This window comes from Dermacentor silvarum, chromosome 1, assembly GCF_013339745.2.
Source record: "Dermacentor silvarum isolate Dsil-2018 chromosome 1, BIME_Dsil_1.4, whole genome shotgun sequence".
Lineage (NCBI taxonomy): Eukaryota > Metazoa > Arthropoda > Arachnida > Ixodida > Ixodidae > Dermacentor > Dermacentor silvarum.
The window spans coordinates 98,170,047-98,186,970 of NC_051154.1; the positions used below are offsets into that span (position 1 = coordinate 98,170,047).

At 44.8% G+C, this 16,924-nt stretch overlaps 1 protein-coding gene across 1 annotated transcript in view; it reads left to right on the forward strand.

The window, feature by feature from the left end:
- Positions 1-16,924, forward strand: part of LOC119433309 (E3 ubiquitin-protein ligase MARCHF6-like) — a 143,193-nt gene that overhangs the window by 113,307 nt on the left and 12,962 nt on the right. The window contains exons 16-20 of the mRNA XM_037700458.2: positions 2,212-2,512; positions 7,199-7,380; positions 7,672-7,806; positions 11,165-11,254; positions 13,248-13,380. Coding sequence (XP_037556386.1) covers positions 2,212-2,512; positions 7,199-7,380; positions 7,672-7,806; positions 11,165-11,254; positions 13,248-13,380 — 841 coding nt within the window. The remainder of the gene's footprint in view (positions 1-2,211; positions 2,513-7,198; positions 7,381-7,671; positions 7,807-11,164; positions 11,255-13,247; positions 13,381-16,924) is intronic.

Genomic DNA, 16,924 nt, shown 5'->3' on the forward strand with positions numbered 1-16,924 from the left:
TGGCGGTGCCGCGAAGGCGTCCGAATTAGCAGGCATGTCCGAAAAACTGGGCATCCGGAAAATCGGTCGTTAACTGTAGATTGAAATCGTGTATAAACACACTTTGTCTTATTGAGCTTCAAAATGCATGGTGTATGAACAAGAAGTTATAAAAAGTAAATACTTTGTTATATCGAGAATTGTTAAATAAAGTTCGTTATATTGAGGTTTAATTGTAACACTTGAATTTTCCTGTCGGATGGAACTTTATCATAACGAGCTTCTACGGTTTTACTTTAGGGTGTAATTTGCCTACTGGAGTTATTTTTGGAGGAGGATTCTTTTCTTTTCCCATTCTTTTTGCCCCTCATCACTGGCTTGTGCACTGCTGCTGTACCGTTATCACTGGGGTCCACCATTTTGGGCATTCTTATAGCTTGCTCATGTATCCCATGTTCCTTGGTGTGCATTTGCTGCTGAATTTTTAGTCTGTGAGCAGGGCTTAACCCAGGAATTTTTTGAGGAAGGAACTGGGGGGAGTGGATAGGGGGGCGGCGATTATGTATTTCTGATAACAAATGTTCTACAATTTAACTTGTTTATTCTGAACCTGGATATCTTAACTTTTCATTTGCATAAAATAATGGTAACATTTCCTGGCATATCCTAAATACAAGTATGAAAGCGCTACACAGAATTTGGACATTCTGTGTAGTGGGGACATTTGATATGTAGTGATACAGAGTGTCAGGTCCTTGTACCATGCACTTTCCTCGAGTACTTAAATCTAGCTTATGCTGCAGCGATTTAATGCAGGGACTTCTCGGTTGTGGTGGCATTCACTGCAGGAACTCCATAGCATGTCTATCTGTGTACTAAGCCTACAGCTGTATTGTGTAGTCAGTGACTGCTTTTAACTATGGTAACGCCATAATACCCAACTGAGGCAAATTTACTGACTTTTTCTTTTCTTTTAATGCTTTTTTTTGCTCAGTGCTCAATCTTACGTGCAGTTATGGCTCTTTGTGTAATGCATCCCTTGCAGATCCAGTGGCTGCATTTCAGCTCACCATGCATTCCTGCAAAAACTTTCATCAGTGGTGGGCATAATTAGGCTGAGCAAAAGATAGATGCTAAGCTGGGCGAAATCATTGCTGCCGGCCATGGGAAGGAGCCGTAGTTTTGTTTACAGTGATCCTGGGGTCATGTTATGTAATGACCCTTCACCTTTGATTCTATTGTGTCTTTGTTTGTAGTGCTTAGTGGCTGATTCCAGTGATATCAACAGTGCAGTTACGGGTTAATGATGAAACGCAAAAAGAATAGGTAGAGAAAATAATCTGAAAAATCTAGGTTTTGCTGAAGGGAGCACAATCTCTTTCATTATGTGGAACTACATAGTGCTTTCACATGATATCTGAATTGGCGATGTCTTGTAAATATAACTGGGTTTTTGAGAAGAGCATTATAACCATGCGGCATATTGTTTCTTGAAGTTAAATGGCTTTTAACAGTAAAGTTTTTCTACACATCACGCAACTATGCAAAATATTCACTTTAATCCTTTAGGACGCTGTGTACACAATTGTGTATGCCAAGAAAGTGCATCGACAGCAGTAGCATTGATGAAAGTAATGGTACTTAAATGTGTCGCATACATCTTGAAACTGTTCTGATTGGAATCGTGTTGCAAGTTTAAAAAACGGGTTCAAAAATGTTTTAGTAAGACGAGTGGGAATGCATATGGTTGTGTGTACTTGCTCGGTGTGAGTATGTTGTTGTATGTAGTGGGTGTACTCTTTTCATTGTTTTTCACCAGTGTGTTGCATCAGGCATAATTTTCAAGTGCTTGGCTGGGTGCTTTTCAAGCCTGCTAGACATGCAATAGCTGATGTTCTCATATGTAATGTTCCTGTAGTGAGTTTTCACATGGAGTCTATGTTCTGTAAACTTGACAAAACTAAGGAATCTAAAGAATTCTCACTATTCTGCAGCTGTATGCTTTTTATGATTCTGAATATGCAAGAAATGCAGGGAAAGTAAGTTTTCAGTCAACAGAACTCATTGGCATCTGAAAGGGTTTAAGTGCTATCTTCGCTTTGAATTTGCTTTGAACCCAAAAATTCATACTTGCACAAGCTTAGGTTGTCGTGGAGAAATTGTGGCACTCCTTCAGCTTTGTTAGGACGATGTTTAGCAGTATAAATGACATTTTCCCATGTCATGCTGCAGGATGGGGCTGCAGAGGGTGGCCAGCAGGCTGCAGACGGTTCTCAGCTAATCGGCCCCTTGAACGAAGTGGACGAGGAGGTGGATGATGAAGAGGAGGAGGATGAGGAAGATGATGAAGAGGAAGCGGGTGCTGCTCCTGTTGTGCTTGGGGCAGCACATCAGGCACTTCTTCAAGGGCCTGGTCCCTCAGCTTTCCAGGCATACCAGAGACCACGCTGGTTCCCATTGCGCCTGGCTGCATTGCTGTGCTGCATTGCCTTCAGCTTGACAGCATTGAGCTTTGCCATGCTTACCATTCCAGGTAGGCATGTCCTGCTGTAATGCTGGATAATTTCTTGCCTAGTATTTAATTTTGTCATATTTTGTATTGTGTGAATTTTACTGAATGAAATGTGTAGCACAGGTGCCAGAATGAAAGCCGATGATGATAGCAACTTCAAGTACTTTTACGCTGCCAATATTGTGTTGCTACCATGTTGCATCAGTCTATAAGAAAATTCATGGCAAGTGCATTCATGTTAGTTAATGGAATTCTGTTTGCATGCATGCCAAACAAGCTGCAATGGCTTTAATGGTTTTCTGTAGGTGCAATATAAGGGAAATTCACTCAGCACGAATGGGTGCTTGCATGAATTTTGGTTATCCTTGTACAGCGAAGGCCATTTACAGTGGACCAATTTGTGGTACAAAACTGGAAAAGTTTATTATAGCTGCACTTGCCAACAAAATTCCCACTCATGAGGGAATAGCGGGATCAATGTTCGATGTGAAAATAGTACATGTAAAATTTTTTTTAACCTAAATTGGTTATTTAAGTTTTATTAGGTAGTGTTTACCAGATTACCAGATGATTATATACTCCAAAGTGCAAGCTATCCACATGCTTGCTGCATGTAGTTTATAGGGTCATTCCATATGAAGTGGTCTAGTGTTTTTTTTTCGAAATTCATATATCTGAGTGAAAAAATTCTACATGCTGGTGGCTGCATGAGCCTACCGCGTAGCTCTCTGCAGCGGAGATCCTCCCTCCCCCACCCCACTTCTCTTTGTGTATGCCTACGCGAAGTAGAGAAGGAAATTGGAGAAGGCGATCGCGTGTGCACTGCTTCTAATTTACTTCGGCTCCCAGTAGGCTGAATTAACAAAGACGAGTGCATATTTAGAGTTGGGCTATGAGCAACAGTCTGTGATATGAACATGTGCGCTGTCCTGTGCATTATTCAAACACATAGGCCGATTTGTGAGTACAGTAAAACCTTGTTAATTCAACCCTCGTTAGTTCGGAAACTCGGATAATTCGGACTAGTCCTCTGGTTCCGGCCGGCGTATGCATTATTCAATGCAATCGAACTCTCGTTAATTCGGACCTATTTGGCCGCACATCGGTTAATTCGGACAACTTTCAGAGCTCGGCGAGTGAGGAGCGCCGCAAATGTATGACGCAAAAGAGCAAAAACGGCGCCATAGCCCAACTGAAACGAAGCGGCTGAGTCCGTGTTGCCATAGTCATCAGCGTAAATCGTACGTGAATGAAAGCAACGCCGGAACGCTTCGTGCCTATTTGTGCCTTTAAAGCCTTTATTCTAGCGTTTACGACCTCCCATAACATCGTGTTGGCCATGGGCTTTCATAATTGCGTAGTCGCCATCCATGATCGCGTCGATTGCGGCTGCAGTTTCTTCTGCACTGATTGCGGCAAACAGTAGTTTCATTTTCACTCGGTAAGTACCTGGGCCACGTGCCCCAAAAACTGTGTAGTTGCCATCTATGATTGCCATAGGTCGGCAGTGTGAGAGAATACTCACTCACACTCTCTCACCATAACTTTTTCCAGGCCCCGCACTCACTCACGTTCACACTCACGGCACTCACTCGAACTCGCACTCACCTCCACTCACACGCACAGACACTCACTCGCACTCGCACTCACTGGCACACACTCGCACTGCCTCACTGCCTCACACTCGCACTGCCTCGTCGTGCAACGACGTCCACGACCACGGCAGGCTTGGAGTGTCCATATATTTGCTATCGCAATATAATATATCCGCTCATTTTATTATACATTGTCTCGCTCATGCCTGAACCTTGGATTATTACGACCTTAGTGAGTGGTTTCTATTTTGGCGTGCACAATCTGCTAGCGCGATAAGTCATCACCTTGAGTGAGCTTGTACACACAACGTGCCTCCATTTTTCTGCAAGCGAGGTGAGCCGATATCACCTCTGCTTATCGTTCAAGCACTCACCACGTTCACACTCACTTCCACTCACAAGCACTCACTCATGTTTTCACTCACCAGCACTCACACTCACGTTCACACTCACCAGCACTCACACTCACGTTCACACTCACCTCTATACACCCAGAAGCACTCACCACGTTCACACTAACAGCACTCAGTCACGTTCACACTCAGCTCCACTCACACAGCACTAAGTCACGTTCACACTCATCTCCACTCACTCACAGGCACTCACCACGTTCACACTCACTTCCATTCACACTCATTGGCTCTCACCTATGCTCACACTCCCTGGCACTCACCTCCACTCACTGGCTCTCACCTCCACTCACACTCACTGGCATTCACCTCCACTCACACTCACTGGCACTCACCTCCACTCACTCACACTCATCTGCACTCACACTCACTGGCACTCACTCACACTCACCAACACTCACTGGCACTGGCACTCACTGGCACTCACTCTCACTCGCACTCACTTCCACTCACACTCACTGGCACTCACGCGCACTCGCACTCACTTCCACTCGCACTCACCTCCACTCACACTCACTGGCACTCACTCGCACTCGCACTCACCTCCACTCACACTCACAAGCACTCACTTGCACTCGCACTCACCTGCACTCACACTCACTGGCACTCACTCACACTTGCACTCACCTGCACTCACACTCACTGGTACTCACTCACACTTGCACTCACCTGCACTCACACTCACTGGCACTCACTCGCACTCACCTGTACTGGCACTCACCTGCACTCGCACTCACCTGCAATCACACTCACTGGCACTCACTCGCACTCGCACTCACGCCTTTGAAATGAGTGTGAGTGAGTGTGAGTGAGTGCACTCATGAGTGAGTGCGCCGACCTATGATGATTGCATGGATAGCGACCGCGGTTTCACCGCAGCTGTTGCAGCGAAAGGTAGTTTCGTTCTGACTTGGTGCGTGCGTCGGCCGTGTGCCTTCAGCACCACTAAGTCGTCGTTCATAATCGCGTCAATAGCGGCCGCGGTTTTCTCCGCAGCGGTTGCGGCAAACAGTTGTTTCATTTTGACTTGGTGCAAAGCTGTGGAGGATGATGAGCACTGGCTACATCGTGATGGACGGATGATCTGTTGGTGATCTGCTCAGTGGCGAAAACATAATCGGAATGTGCGCGCGGTAGTGCAAACGTGTCACAAATGAAGGTGTGCACCACGGCCGTGCTGCGAAGGAAGTCATGAGGCCACGATTGCCGCTGCAAGAGCCAACGAGTCACAAGATGACGAGAATTCCACCTTCCGCTCTGCTTTTGTACAAAATAGCAACACGATTTGCTCATTCATTCACTAAATAAAGGTGTGTTGTCGTAAGCATTTGCTCATTGTTTTCTGGATACCCTCGGATAATTCGGCATTCGGTTATTTCGGACATTTTTTTTTTTTTTGGTCCCGTGAAATCCGCATTAACGAGGTTTTCGCCATTAACTGCCATTTGAACGCACATAAAAGCTTGTTTGAATTTTTTTTTCCTGTTGGACTGTGCTCCTGACTAAAGATGTAAAGTTGCTTACAGTCTGTCTATTAATCGAAAATCAGCTGTTTGGTACAGTTACACGAATTTCTGCTGTTTTGTAAAACATTTGCGATTTCACTAGGGTGCCATTTAGTAGTTTGAATGATGATCTCGGCTTCGATGTTTCCCTCACTTTCTCTCTCTCTTTTTGTCTCGCTGTGTCTCTGAATAACGTACGACGCACTGAAGGGACTGTCCATTGTGCTTAATTAGTCATGTCTATTTTGTTAGCAGTATGTCGCACGTGCCTCTGTGGCTCAGATATTCAAAGTTTTTATAGCTGACTAGTTAGCCGCAAATTAACGTTGCTGTTTATTTTGCTTGGCTGCATACTAAAAATGCTTGCAATTTTTTGTGCCTATGTGACACGAATACTTGGGACATTGGTTAGGCACCTGAAAACTGTTTGTTTATTTCAGCACTTCTTTTTTTTTTTGCTCATTGAGTTAAACTTCTCAAACATTCAAAAATTAGGGATGCCAGAAGTCTTGGTCAAGGGGCAGTCGAATCAGTTTTTTTTTTTTGTGCTGATTCATGAGGCCATGATCTAGCTTTTGCGTCTTGGTAACAGCGCTACTGTAGTGGTAATGAGGGATGAAGGGCTCCTGTGATTTTGCTATCACCAACCCCCCTGTTTGCAGCCTTTACTAACATCATTGTGTTTGAAGTTATGCGCATGAGGATATACAGTCAGACCTCAACCAGACCTGGCAGGAACATGGCATTGCTAAGGCACTAATTGGTAGTATGCACTACTGGCAAGTACAAATTTGCATCTTCCTAATGTGTCCCACCACTAATAAAGAACAATAAAGAAAAGCGACATCACAGTAAATACATGTACTACCTTAAGCGTGCATAAGGTTTCTTCCAACAACTGTGTGATAGTGGACAGGTGATATCAAGCAGCTTTCCGAAACTTGGTAGAGAGAACTGCAGCAGAGTGGATCACATATTGGCTCATCCAGCATTCCCCAGAGCATGTGTGCGTGTTTGTGCAACAATCTACTGAATAATCTGAGTGAGAATGGGTACTGATTCCTTTGAAACCCCGCACCTGCTGCTGCAGGGTGATGGTTTCAAATTTTATTATCCTAGTAATTAGTATTCTTTTTTCATCATTGTGAATATTCCAGTAGCTAGTATTATTTTTTAATCATTCTGTCCCATGTGCAGTGAGCATGGGTCGCCTTGTGATGATGGTGCTGATGCCTGGTGGTCGAGTGCACGAGTTCTACACAGCAGCCTGTGGTCTCTACTCGTGTTGGTTGGCTCTACGTTGCCTCACCCTGCTGTGCAGCTGGCTGCCTCGGGGCTGGAACACCATTCTCAGCAAGCTTCACTCCTGGATGCTTATTGTGAGTGACCCTTTGTTAGTGTGTTTCTGTGCAGGTTAGTTGGTATGCAGGTTAGTTGCTAGGGGTGGGAGAGAGAAACACAAGGGTACAACAAACACAAGTTAAATCCCTGTGAATTAGGGCTTTGTGCATGCTTTTTGTTTCTTGCTCATGGGAAAAGGTGAGTTAAACATGTGAAGGAAGTGCCCAGTAATCATATACACAGTGCTTGTATTCAGTCAGCTTCCAATATGGAGGAGCTTTGTATCAAGCCCTTGTGCTCTGGCTGATCATGTTCTATCATGTTCACAGTCAGTGAAGTCCCTGGTAGCCATGAGCCTGCTGCTGGGTCTTATCCCACTACTGATGGGGCTGCTGTTCGACCTGGTGGTGATAATCCCTCTTCGAGTGCCCCTCAGTGCCACTCCTCTCTTCTACCTCTGGCATGTGAGTATGTTGCAGACTTACCCTGCTGCTTCTTTGGCAATGTGCCTAACAATATGCCTATGGTATGATAGACCTGCCACGGTGGCTTCGTGATTAAGGCGTTGCACTGCTGAGCACGAGGTCACGGGATCGAATCCTGGCCGTGGTGGCCGCATTTCAGTGGAGGCGAAATGCAAAAACACCCGTGTGCTTGCGTTGTAGTGCACGTTAAAGAACCCCAGGTTGTCAAAATTAATCCGGAGGACTCCACTACGGCGTGCCTCATAATCAGAGCTGGTTTTGCCAGGTAAAACCCCAGAAAGAAGAACAAAACAGTTAATGGTCACTACAACAAACTGTAATAACCCATAGAGAAAGGTCCGTTACACTCGAACCTCATTATAACAAAGTTGAACGAAGCTGGAATTACTTGGTTATATCTGTTACTTCATTATATCCATTATGCCCATTGGGGTGTGCAATTGTAAACATGGAATTAAGAAGACAGCTTTGCGGCCCGCGTAACCACTAAACGGCCATTCATCTGATGGAATTTGAATAAAGCAACAAAATAATCTTCAACGGGTGCAACACGCGACCTAGCACCTGACGCAACAGCCTATAGATTACTGCCTTCTCTTTCATTGTGATGGTCTTGCAAGTCCGCTTTCCACTTGGCTCGTCGCGGTCGAGCAGCACGTGGCACACAACACAGCACGTGGCACACAACACAGCACTCCACTGTGTGATCGAGGAGACAAGCGAACTTTGCCGCGCCGGCTTGGCTCAGCCGGCTCGTGGCCTCCAAGTCTGCACCGATGCCAATGCGATCTCGGAGGCCACGTCCAGTTGCCATTCGGCGTGGCGCGCCGCAAGGAGAGGGACAAGTGAATGCATAGCCATGGCATAACCCCTGAGATTGTGTCGGTGAGGTCTCTGAGGCCAGACCCAGCTGCGGCTGCTTGCTCAGCGCGCCGTAGAGAAATAAGAGAATGCAGAATAATTACCTACCGCTGTGCGTAGCTGCGCAGCATGGCGCTACTGGCTCAGGCTTGCACGTGACCACCGAGATTGCGCCGGAGAGATCTTGGAGGCCACATCCAGGTGCGCCTGCTCGCGCCGTGCCAAAGTGAATGCACTAATCGTTTGCACCGCTGCGCGTGGCCGCGCAGCCAGGCACGCGCAGGAGAGAGGTCAGTGGAGAAGTGCGATTGTGAGCTGCTGCTTGTGCACAGATGCGCAATATGCGCGACGGTGAGAAAGACCGGTGTTGCTCGACGATGTATTTGACGCGGGAGTTTTGAACTGCCGCGGCGATTGAGTGGTGAATCCGGTGGAAAGCGATATACTTGGCACGCAACGGTCGGGTATTTTTTTGTTTCGGAGAAGAATCCAGTTCATTATATTCATTGGTAGGGTAATTTCACTTTGTTAAGACATTTTTTTTTTTAAATACATGGATCGCTATAGTGATTTCAAAGGGAATTTCATTTACTTCGTTATAACCATTATTTCATTATATCCTCTTTCATTATAACAAGGTTCAAGTGTATATCGGATATCTGTTCAATGGAAAATTAGGGCCGTGGGATGTTGTGAAGTGGTTGAATGAAGTCGGTAAAACTGGTAATTTGCTTCATTATATCGAAATTTCATTACATTGAAATTTGTCCATTTATGATAATAAGTACAGTCACCAGCAAATTTTTCTTACGTGGAAGGGGCCGCAAGATTTTCAGAATTATCGGTCAATCGCAAAAAGCAAACTTGAATGAGAGAAAAAAAATCTTTTTGTTAAACTTGAGAGTCGGCGACTAAAGATACGTTTCATGCCATGTCGATATCTTCATGTCGGCAATACGAAGCGAAGCCAGCCACGCTTTCGCGTCTACTCCACCCCCGAGGCAGATAGTGTTGCCCGCTGTGGCACGGTGCTATCATGAAAAGCGCCGACTGGGGGGAGCAAATGCTTCCTTTACCCCTTGCTTCAATGCCTCTCTGAAACTCGGAGATTACGCAATCTCCAGTAGTAAAAACGCTGTAAGACAGTGCACATGATACCATGCCATTTCGGCACGCCCACTCCTTGCACACGGTGGATTACCTTTAAAATAGGGTGCGCGGCTGCGTATCCCATCAGCCGCACCGACAGCCATTTGCAATGGGCAGCCATGGCCGCCTAGAAAAGGAGACGTGCCAACCTGCTGCCCCCCTCCACTCGTGCGCACTTGATCGTGATACCGCGGGCTTGCTCCCCTCCCTCCCCTCTTTTTGCTGGTGCGGGAAGAAGGCGCTCGCACGCTTTCACTCGCACCCGAAGCATACAGCGCGCGGGGCACGATAAGATCTTATCGCACTTAAACTTTATACAAAACATGAGGCTACTCCTCTTCAGCAGTTGCTCTGCGCGATTTGAAAGGTGGTTTCCAAGCAGCTGTTATAATTTGACCATCTGCCGAAGTTTGCATATATTGTCTCTATTTTCAATACTACTATTTACTTTTTTCGATACTACTATTTCGTTATATTGTAGTCATATATAAACACACTTCGTTATATTGAGGTTCTGAATACATGTTCTATGGAGAAGTTATTAAAAGTTAAATACGGCGTTATATCAAGAATTTCATTATGTTGAAGCATTCGAATAAGCTGCTCTGCTTAAAGCGAACTGTCAAGGGGCGTGTGCGCACTCATGGCGGCGCTCAGCGCTTTTCGCCCCTAAGATCCCTAGATAAAACAAGTTTTACTTTTTATTGCGATAGGAATTATATGATCGAACGCAGTCCGGCGTGCGCCGTGTTTTCCCAGCCTAGTTCGCGTTGAAGCGAGACGCAGCACCTTCGTCGCGAGTGAGCGGAAACTCGCTGTCAAAACGCTCACTCCAGCGTTTTGACAGCGAGTTTCCGCGGTCATCGAGCGAGATGTGTTCATGTTTGCTTGTGCGCGCGTGATACCATGCATGTTCATTGAGTTAGTATGCCTATGTTTACAAATTTATATGGCCGATAGAACTACTGTCATTACTTCGTATAGCTGTCCACTGGTTTGCTATCGCAATCTATGCTTCGCCTTTTGGGTGAAACGGTGACTTTTTTGACCAATATTGACTGAAGTTGTACACGGACCTGATGATTATCTGAAATGAAGGCTGGTCCACCAGCTGAAACATTAGCAAAATATACTGTGCAAATCCAATGTACGTCATACTCTGAGACTTGAGATTAACAGTGGTTTTTGATGCTGTGAACAAAGTGAATAATTGTTCCATGTTAAATAGAGCATGGGTCTGATTTCAATCGCCATCCTGTTTTGAACACATTCAAGTATGAATCTGTGAACCTCAGCATGGTGTATAGCTGTCGCCTGTCTTTTGCAGGATTGGGCACTTGGTGTGTTGCATACGAAGATAATTTGTGCTGTAACACTTATGGGCCCCAACTGGTGGCTCAAGCGAGTCATTGACGAGGTAAGGTTTTCGTTGTTCAAGGGTGTTTATTCTTTTTATTTAAGTAGTGTTTCAAGTGACTCAAATATTTATTTCGAAGATATGATGCATCTCTGGTGAGACCGGCAGAAAATAGAGAGTTTTAGAATAGGGGCCCCAAAAGTTTGGGGCCCCAAAGAGCTTTGCGGGTGTTAGCGTTGGGGCATGCAAGTGTGAAAAGTTTTAGAATAGGGCTTTGCATTTGCGGATAGCGTCATGCGCTTGCAGCGCCACTACGGTGTCAAATAAAAAGTATTATAAATATTAAAATGAACTATACCATTTTATGATAAGAAGAGTAATTTTCATTTCATGTTTTTGCTTATAATTACAATTTACAATTAGCAGCAAGCGATTTGTTGCGCCTAATTTTGAGTAACCAACTTTACGTGCCTTCACTGTTAGGCCTACGAGCCATGAAATCGACAATCGTATTCGGAATCAGCAGCGTCTAATGAATCAATCTTCATTACACATGTTAGTTGAGAGAAAGCGATAACCGCAGTCACTTCTCCTGGCTTACGAACTTCACGCATTACCACGAATCGAGCCCAGTTTGGTGCTCGGTTCGAGCCGTCGCTTCGATGGGCGCCGCCATGTTTGTTGACACAAAGCTTTTGGGGCAGCTTTTGGGGCTGCTGCTAAATCAGTAAAATAGTGTGCCCGACGCAAAATCCAAATGCAGTTTGCATCTCACGCATTCGCAGTGGCTTCGACGCTATTTCTTTGGGGCCCCAAAACGTTTGTGGCCCCTATTCTAAAACTCTCTAATAACAGTATCTGAACCACCATCTCTGTATAGGTCATTAGTCGAGTGATGATGATCTAATATTCTTAACCCTTTAATGAGCACATTTTTTGTAGGCAATATGCAAGCATTACTTTGTTACTTTTTTTTTCAAGGAAATGCTCTCCAAAAAGACATGGAAAATTTTTAAATTTCTTATGCAGTCTTGTAGTGTATAAATCTGGTGGAAAGTATTTCCCACTGCCTTGCACAATAATACTAGGTGAATATTTATTTACTCAGATTTGAGGCTTAAAAGATGGACTTTGTGGACTTAATGGACGCAGATTGAAGACTGGCCAACTTCAGCTTGCAATTGCGGCATAATCACTAAAGTAATTAATGGAAAGATGATTATACAATTAACTAGCATTAAGTGATTATCAGACATTTTCTGATGTCTGGCCACTACTATAATGTGAAAAGAATCTCCACTGCACTGTCTTCAAAAATATTTAATCTTCATTGATACACCTGGTATTATTCAGCTTTGTTTTTGGGCCTCCCTTAAGTTAACACCGAAAGATTTACATTATTGCTATGGTTGCAGTTGAGCATTTCTGTACTTATCAGGAAGTTGTCAAAAGCCATGAAATAAATGTAAATACAGTTATATTTATTTAGTTTGACCCCAATGAGACATGCCAAATTAGTTCAAATTGAAAGGGAAAAATTGGCATCCACCCGAATTGTAGCACAAAGATACAAAGAAAACCCATACATGTTTCTCAGAAAGAAAGCCTCGCAGTTGAAGAAAAATTCGTTCTGGTCCGGGACACGAACCCGGGACCAGCGCCTTTCCGGGGTGGTCGCTCTACCATCTGAGCTAACCAGGAGGCTAGCCGATCGCAGAGTGAGGGCGAATTAATTGACAACTCTGGGCATTGGGATGCTGAACTTGCAAAATCAGTTCTGTGGAAACCCACAGGGTGGAGGAAACTTTCCTCCACTCTGCGGGTTTCCACAGAACTGATTTGCAAGTTGAAATTGTCCGGTATTTAAATAAGAAAATTTTAACCATGCATGGGCATATTCTAGAACCTTTAAACAAGTTCAAGTTAAAAGGTGGGGCAAATTAATGGTAAGCAAGTACATTTATAACTGTCAGGTTCCTTCGTGCTCTCTTACAAAACAAATAGTGTGTCTAGAAATATAGTGGGCTGGGCAAATGTTCCTTGCATTGTGCAGATGTACCAGGATGGTGTGCGACAGTTGAACCTGCGCCTGGTAGTTCTGGATCTTGTTGTCCCTGTGGTGGTGGTGCTGGGCCTTGCTCTGGCTGTACCCTACCTGCTGGCCACCAGCTTGGTGCCTGCATTTGGTCAGTTGGCCTCTCCTGATATTCTATCAAAAACACATTGCTTCATTTACTATGGGAGGGAGTGCCACTTATCTTCACAGTGCTAGGTGGCGCCTTTCTATGTCGTCATGAAAGCTGTTCAACTTCCTTCCTTGATACTGTAGCAGAAAGTTTTGTACAGTGTACATTTGTTTTATATAATAGTTTCATTCAGATATTCAAAACTCGGGGTTGGAACCAAAGTGAAGTATATTGAGAAATATGAAAGCAAGTGTAATTGGCACAAAGCTGCACATAAAAGAAGATGTGAAGATAAGTAGAGCAAAAGCAGAACCACTTTTTAATGATGGCTTTTCATAGTTTACAGGCACGCAATATTTAAAAGCTGTGATGCTTGTGAAAAACTAACTTGCAAGCAGAGCACACTTGGCACTGACTAAGATGTACACATTGTAGGAGGGCCGAATTGGGGCTATCTCTAAACTTTAATGTGGAAGGTACCTCCTATGGACACTACCATTTTCTCAAGAACTATTTTCCGCCCCTGTGCACAATGTCGTCTTTATCCACTACATATGTACTCCTCTCCCGAAAAGGCTGTCTGTTCCAGGACGGACATTATAGCAGAATTTTGGGAAGCATTGTTGGGCTTCACAGGACATACATGCTGGGAAGCTGTGTGCTCTGTCTTCATGTAAAGTCAGTAGCTGGCTGGTCACTGGGACCCAGTGTGTAAGCACGCATAAAGGTCTGGTGTAGTGAGGGGAAAAAACTTGGTGCATTACCCCTATTGATGTTTGTGATATTGCAGCAGGTCTAGTTCCTCTGGAGAAAACGTGCAGTGGTGGGACTCCTGCGCTAATTGTGCATTTTTGATACGGACGCAAATTCTTGTGCCAAACACAGAAAATTGACCAAAGTCGCGCCACGCTGCTCCAGAACGGCTTCGCAGTGGCCACGAACAGCGAGCGGATTCGTTCTCCGAAAAAGAGTGCAGCCATCCACATTAACCACACCGCGTGACGGCATCTCGCGCAGAGTTTCTCATAATTTTTGCGCTTACAACAATGGACTTTTCAACGCTCCCGGCCGGCGCGCCGCGGCCGCTGCCGGCTGTTGTTGCTGCTTTCGGAATGGCTAGGGTGGCTGTGTTTAGAATGTACTAGAATGCGGTTGAGTGGGCCGAGCTGCGCAGCGCTCCCTAGCTGAGGTGCAAAACAACAAGTAGGCTGTGAACGCTGCGAGCGAACTAGACATTTCGGAGGCACATGCTGCAGCGGGTGCAGCGGGTGTAGCGGGCGGGCGTCTGTGTCCCCAAGGCCGGTATAACATAAAACTATTCCAATCTGTTTTTATGCCCATATGGGCAAGACGGGAGCCATTTTGGCCTATCACGAAGAGCTAATGGCAGATTTGGAATAAAAAGTCGCAGGGGTATTGCCCGAAAGGCAAAGCATCGATTGCAATAGCAAATTAGTAGACAGACATATAAGAAGCAAGGATAGTAGTTTTATCTGACGTATAAACTTGTAAACATGTGTTCACTCACTAAATTAACACAAGCAAACATGAACACATTTCACTTAATTACCGCAGAAACTCGCTGCAAGACCGCTGGAGTGAGCAAGCGTGCAGCAGCAGCGAGCGAATTCACTTTGGGCTGCCTCGCTTCAGCGCGAACTAAGCGGCGGAAAACAGCACACACGAAGCTATCAGCACTCGCACTCTGTCCCTATCGCAGATCGCTTTCAAGATACGGCCTGCACTGCCGCGCCATGTGCAGCCGCCGCCGGAGTATAACGACCCCCCCCCCCCCCCCCTGGTACTTTACGCACGATGGAAGAAGCTGGGCTTCGTCCCCGCTTTCCTTCCTCGCACGCGTGAGATTCAGCCGCCATCATCGGCTCACCCTCGTCGGCCCATCCTCACGCTTTCACTCGCACATACATGATACGGCTCGCGGCGACGATGTTATCGCCCCTAGACTTTGTATGGGACATCACGGCGACGCCAGAAATGCGCCTGGAGTTTCCACAAAAACAGATTGGAATAGCTTTACGTTATAACAGCCTGGGGTTGCATGATTGCGGCTCTCTTGGTCTGCGGTGACATATGGTGACCCCGAAATTTTGTTACAGCGTCGATTGGACTGCATAACTTGAGAACATTTTCCGCCATCGTCATGAGCCTAGGCACGGGAATATATAGTTTGATCGTTGTCCAACCAATGTTTCCGGCTTTACAGGAAAGCATGCACCGAGCCGCCGTTCGACCGGAAACGGATTATGGAAGGTGTTAGCGCCTTCCAGCCGGGGTTTTAAAGTGCGCTGCCATATTCAATTATTCCACCAAAATTCAGATTGGCCTGCTTATACTTCAAACTGCTTCAAAATGAAATTTTATCTGCTCCAAATTGCTCCAAAATGAAATTTAGTCTGCTCCAAGCTGCTCAAAAATGCTATTTTGTCTGCTCCAAACTGCTCCAAAATGCATTTTGAGCTGCTCCAGAAATTGCGCCAAAATTACTTTGGACAGTCCCACTCCTGAACGTGGCTGTTGCAGGTACTATGTTTTTTCAAATGTGCGGTAGTGACATTCTACTTTTGGGTTACAATCTCTCTTGTTTTTGTGCCTTTCTCTTGGAGTTGTTGAACAAAAGTGGGACTGTGAAGGCATCAGCTTGGTTTAGAAGTGTTCCTGAGCAGTGACTAGTCTGGAAGAACTACTTTTTCACCCATATAGCAACTCAAAGGATGAATTCCCGGTTGTCTACTGCCAGGGCATAAATTTAAGCACAAAAGCATACATTGGAAAGTAGGTGGCCCAGTCAGTGTTAGTACAAGCTAGTACACAGAACAAGCTAGTACATCGATTAAGGTGCAGTTTGCATGCTCTGCCAGGCCACTTGTTTGTGGATGGCAGAAAAAAGTGGCAGCATGCTTTGTCATGACTTTGAAGGGGCTTGTGAATGCTTGGGACATGAATGGCGTATGTTGGTCTGTAATAGAGGTGTGCAAATAGTAATTTTTGAGACCGAATCGAATATGGTACCTAAAGCAAATCAAATGTTGAACATTTTCTATATAGTTTTCGAATATTGAACAGCAGTTCTCACCAGTATTATAAAAACAGTGTCCACATATCAGCAATAATAACATTAGCAAGTTTCTGTCATTCATTTCTTTGTATGTTATGAAGCCTCACTTATTAAAAGCACTGATGGATTATTAGGAACAAATGTGTAGTTCGTTCGCCTAGCCAGTAAAGTCTGGCTGCCTGAGCATGCTGCACTATATAACTTTGTATGTTTTATACCTACTATGGCCCCGAGAATGAAAGTTATTTTTTCTCCAATTTTATGTTTGATTCAGCACAGTTTATGATTCTGAAATATTTGAAAACCATTAGAAAAATATTCATATATTTACAAATAATTCTTAGTATTCAATTTGAAGACCAAATTGAATAGAATTTATTTTATCTAAAAGGATTTTTTTAATCTGATTTATTATTTGAAAGCTTCAAATATTTGCACATCCCTAGTTTGTAATGACCATGTGGGGTG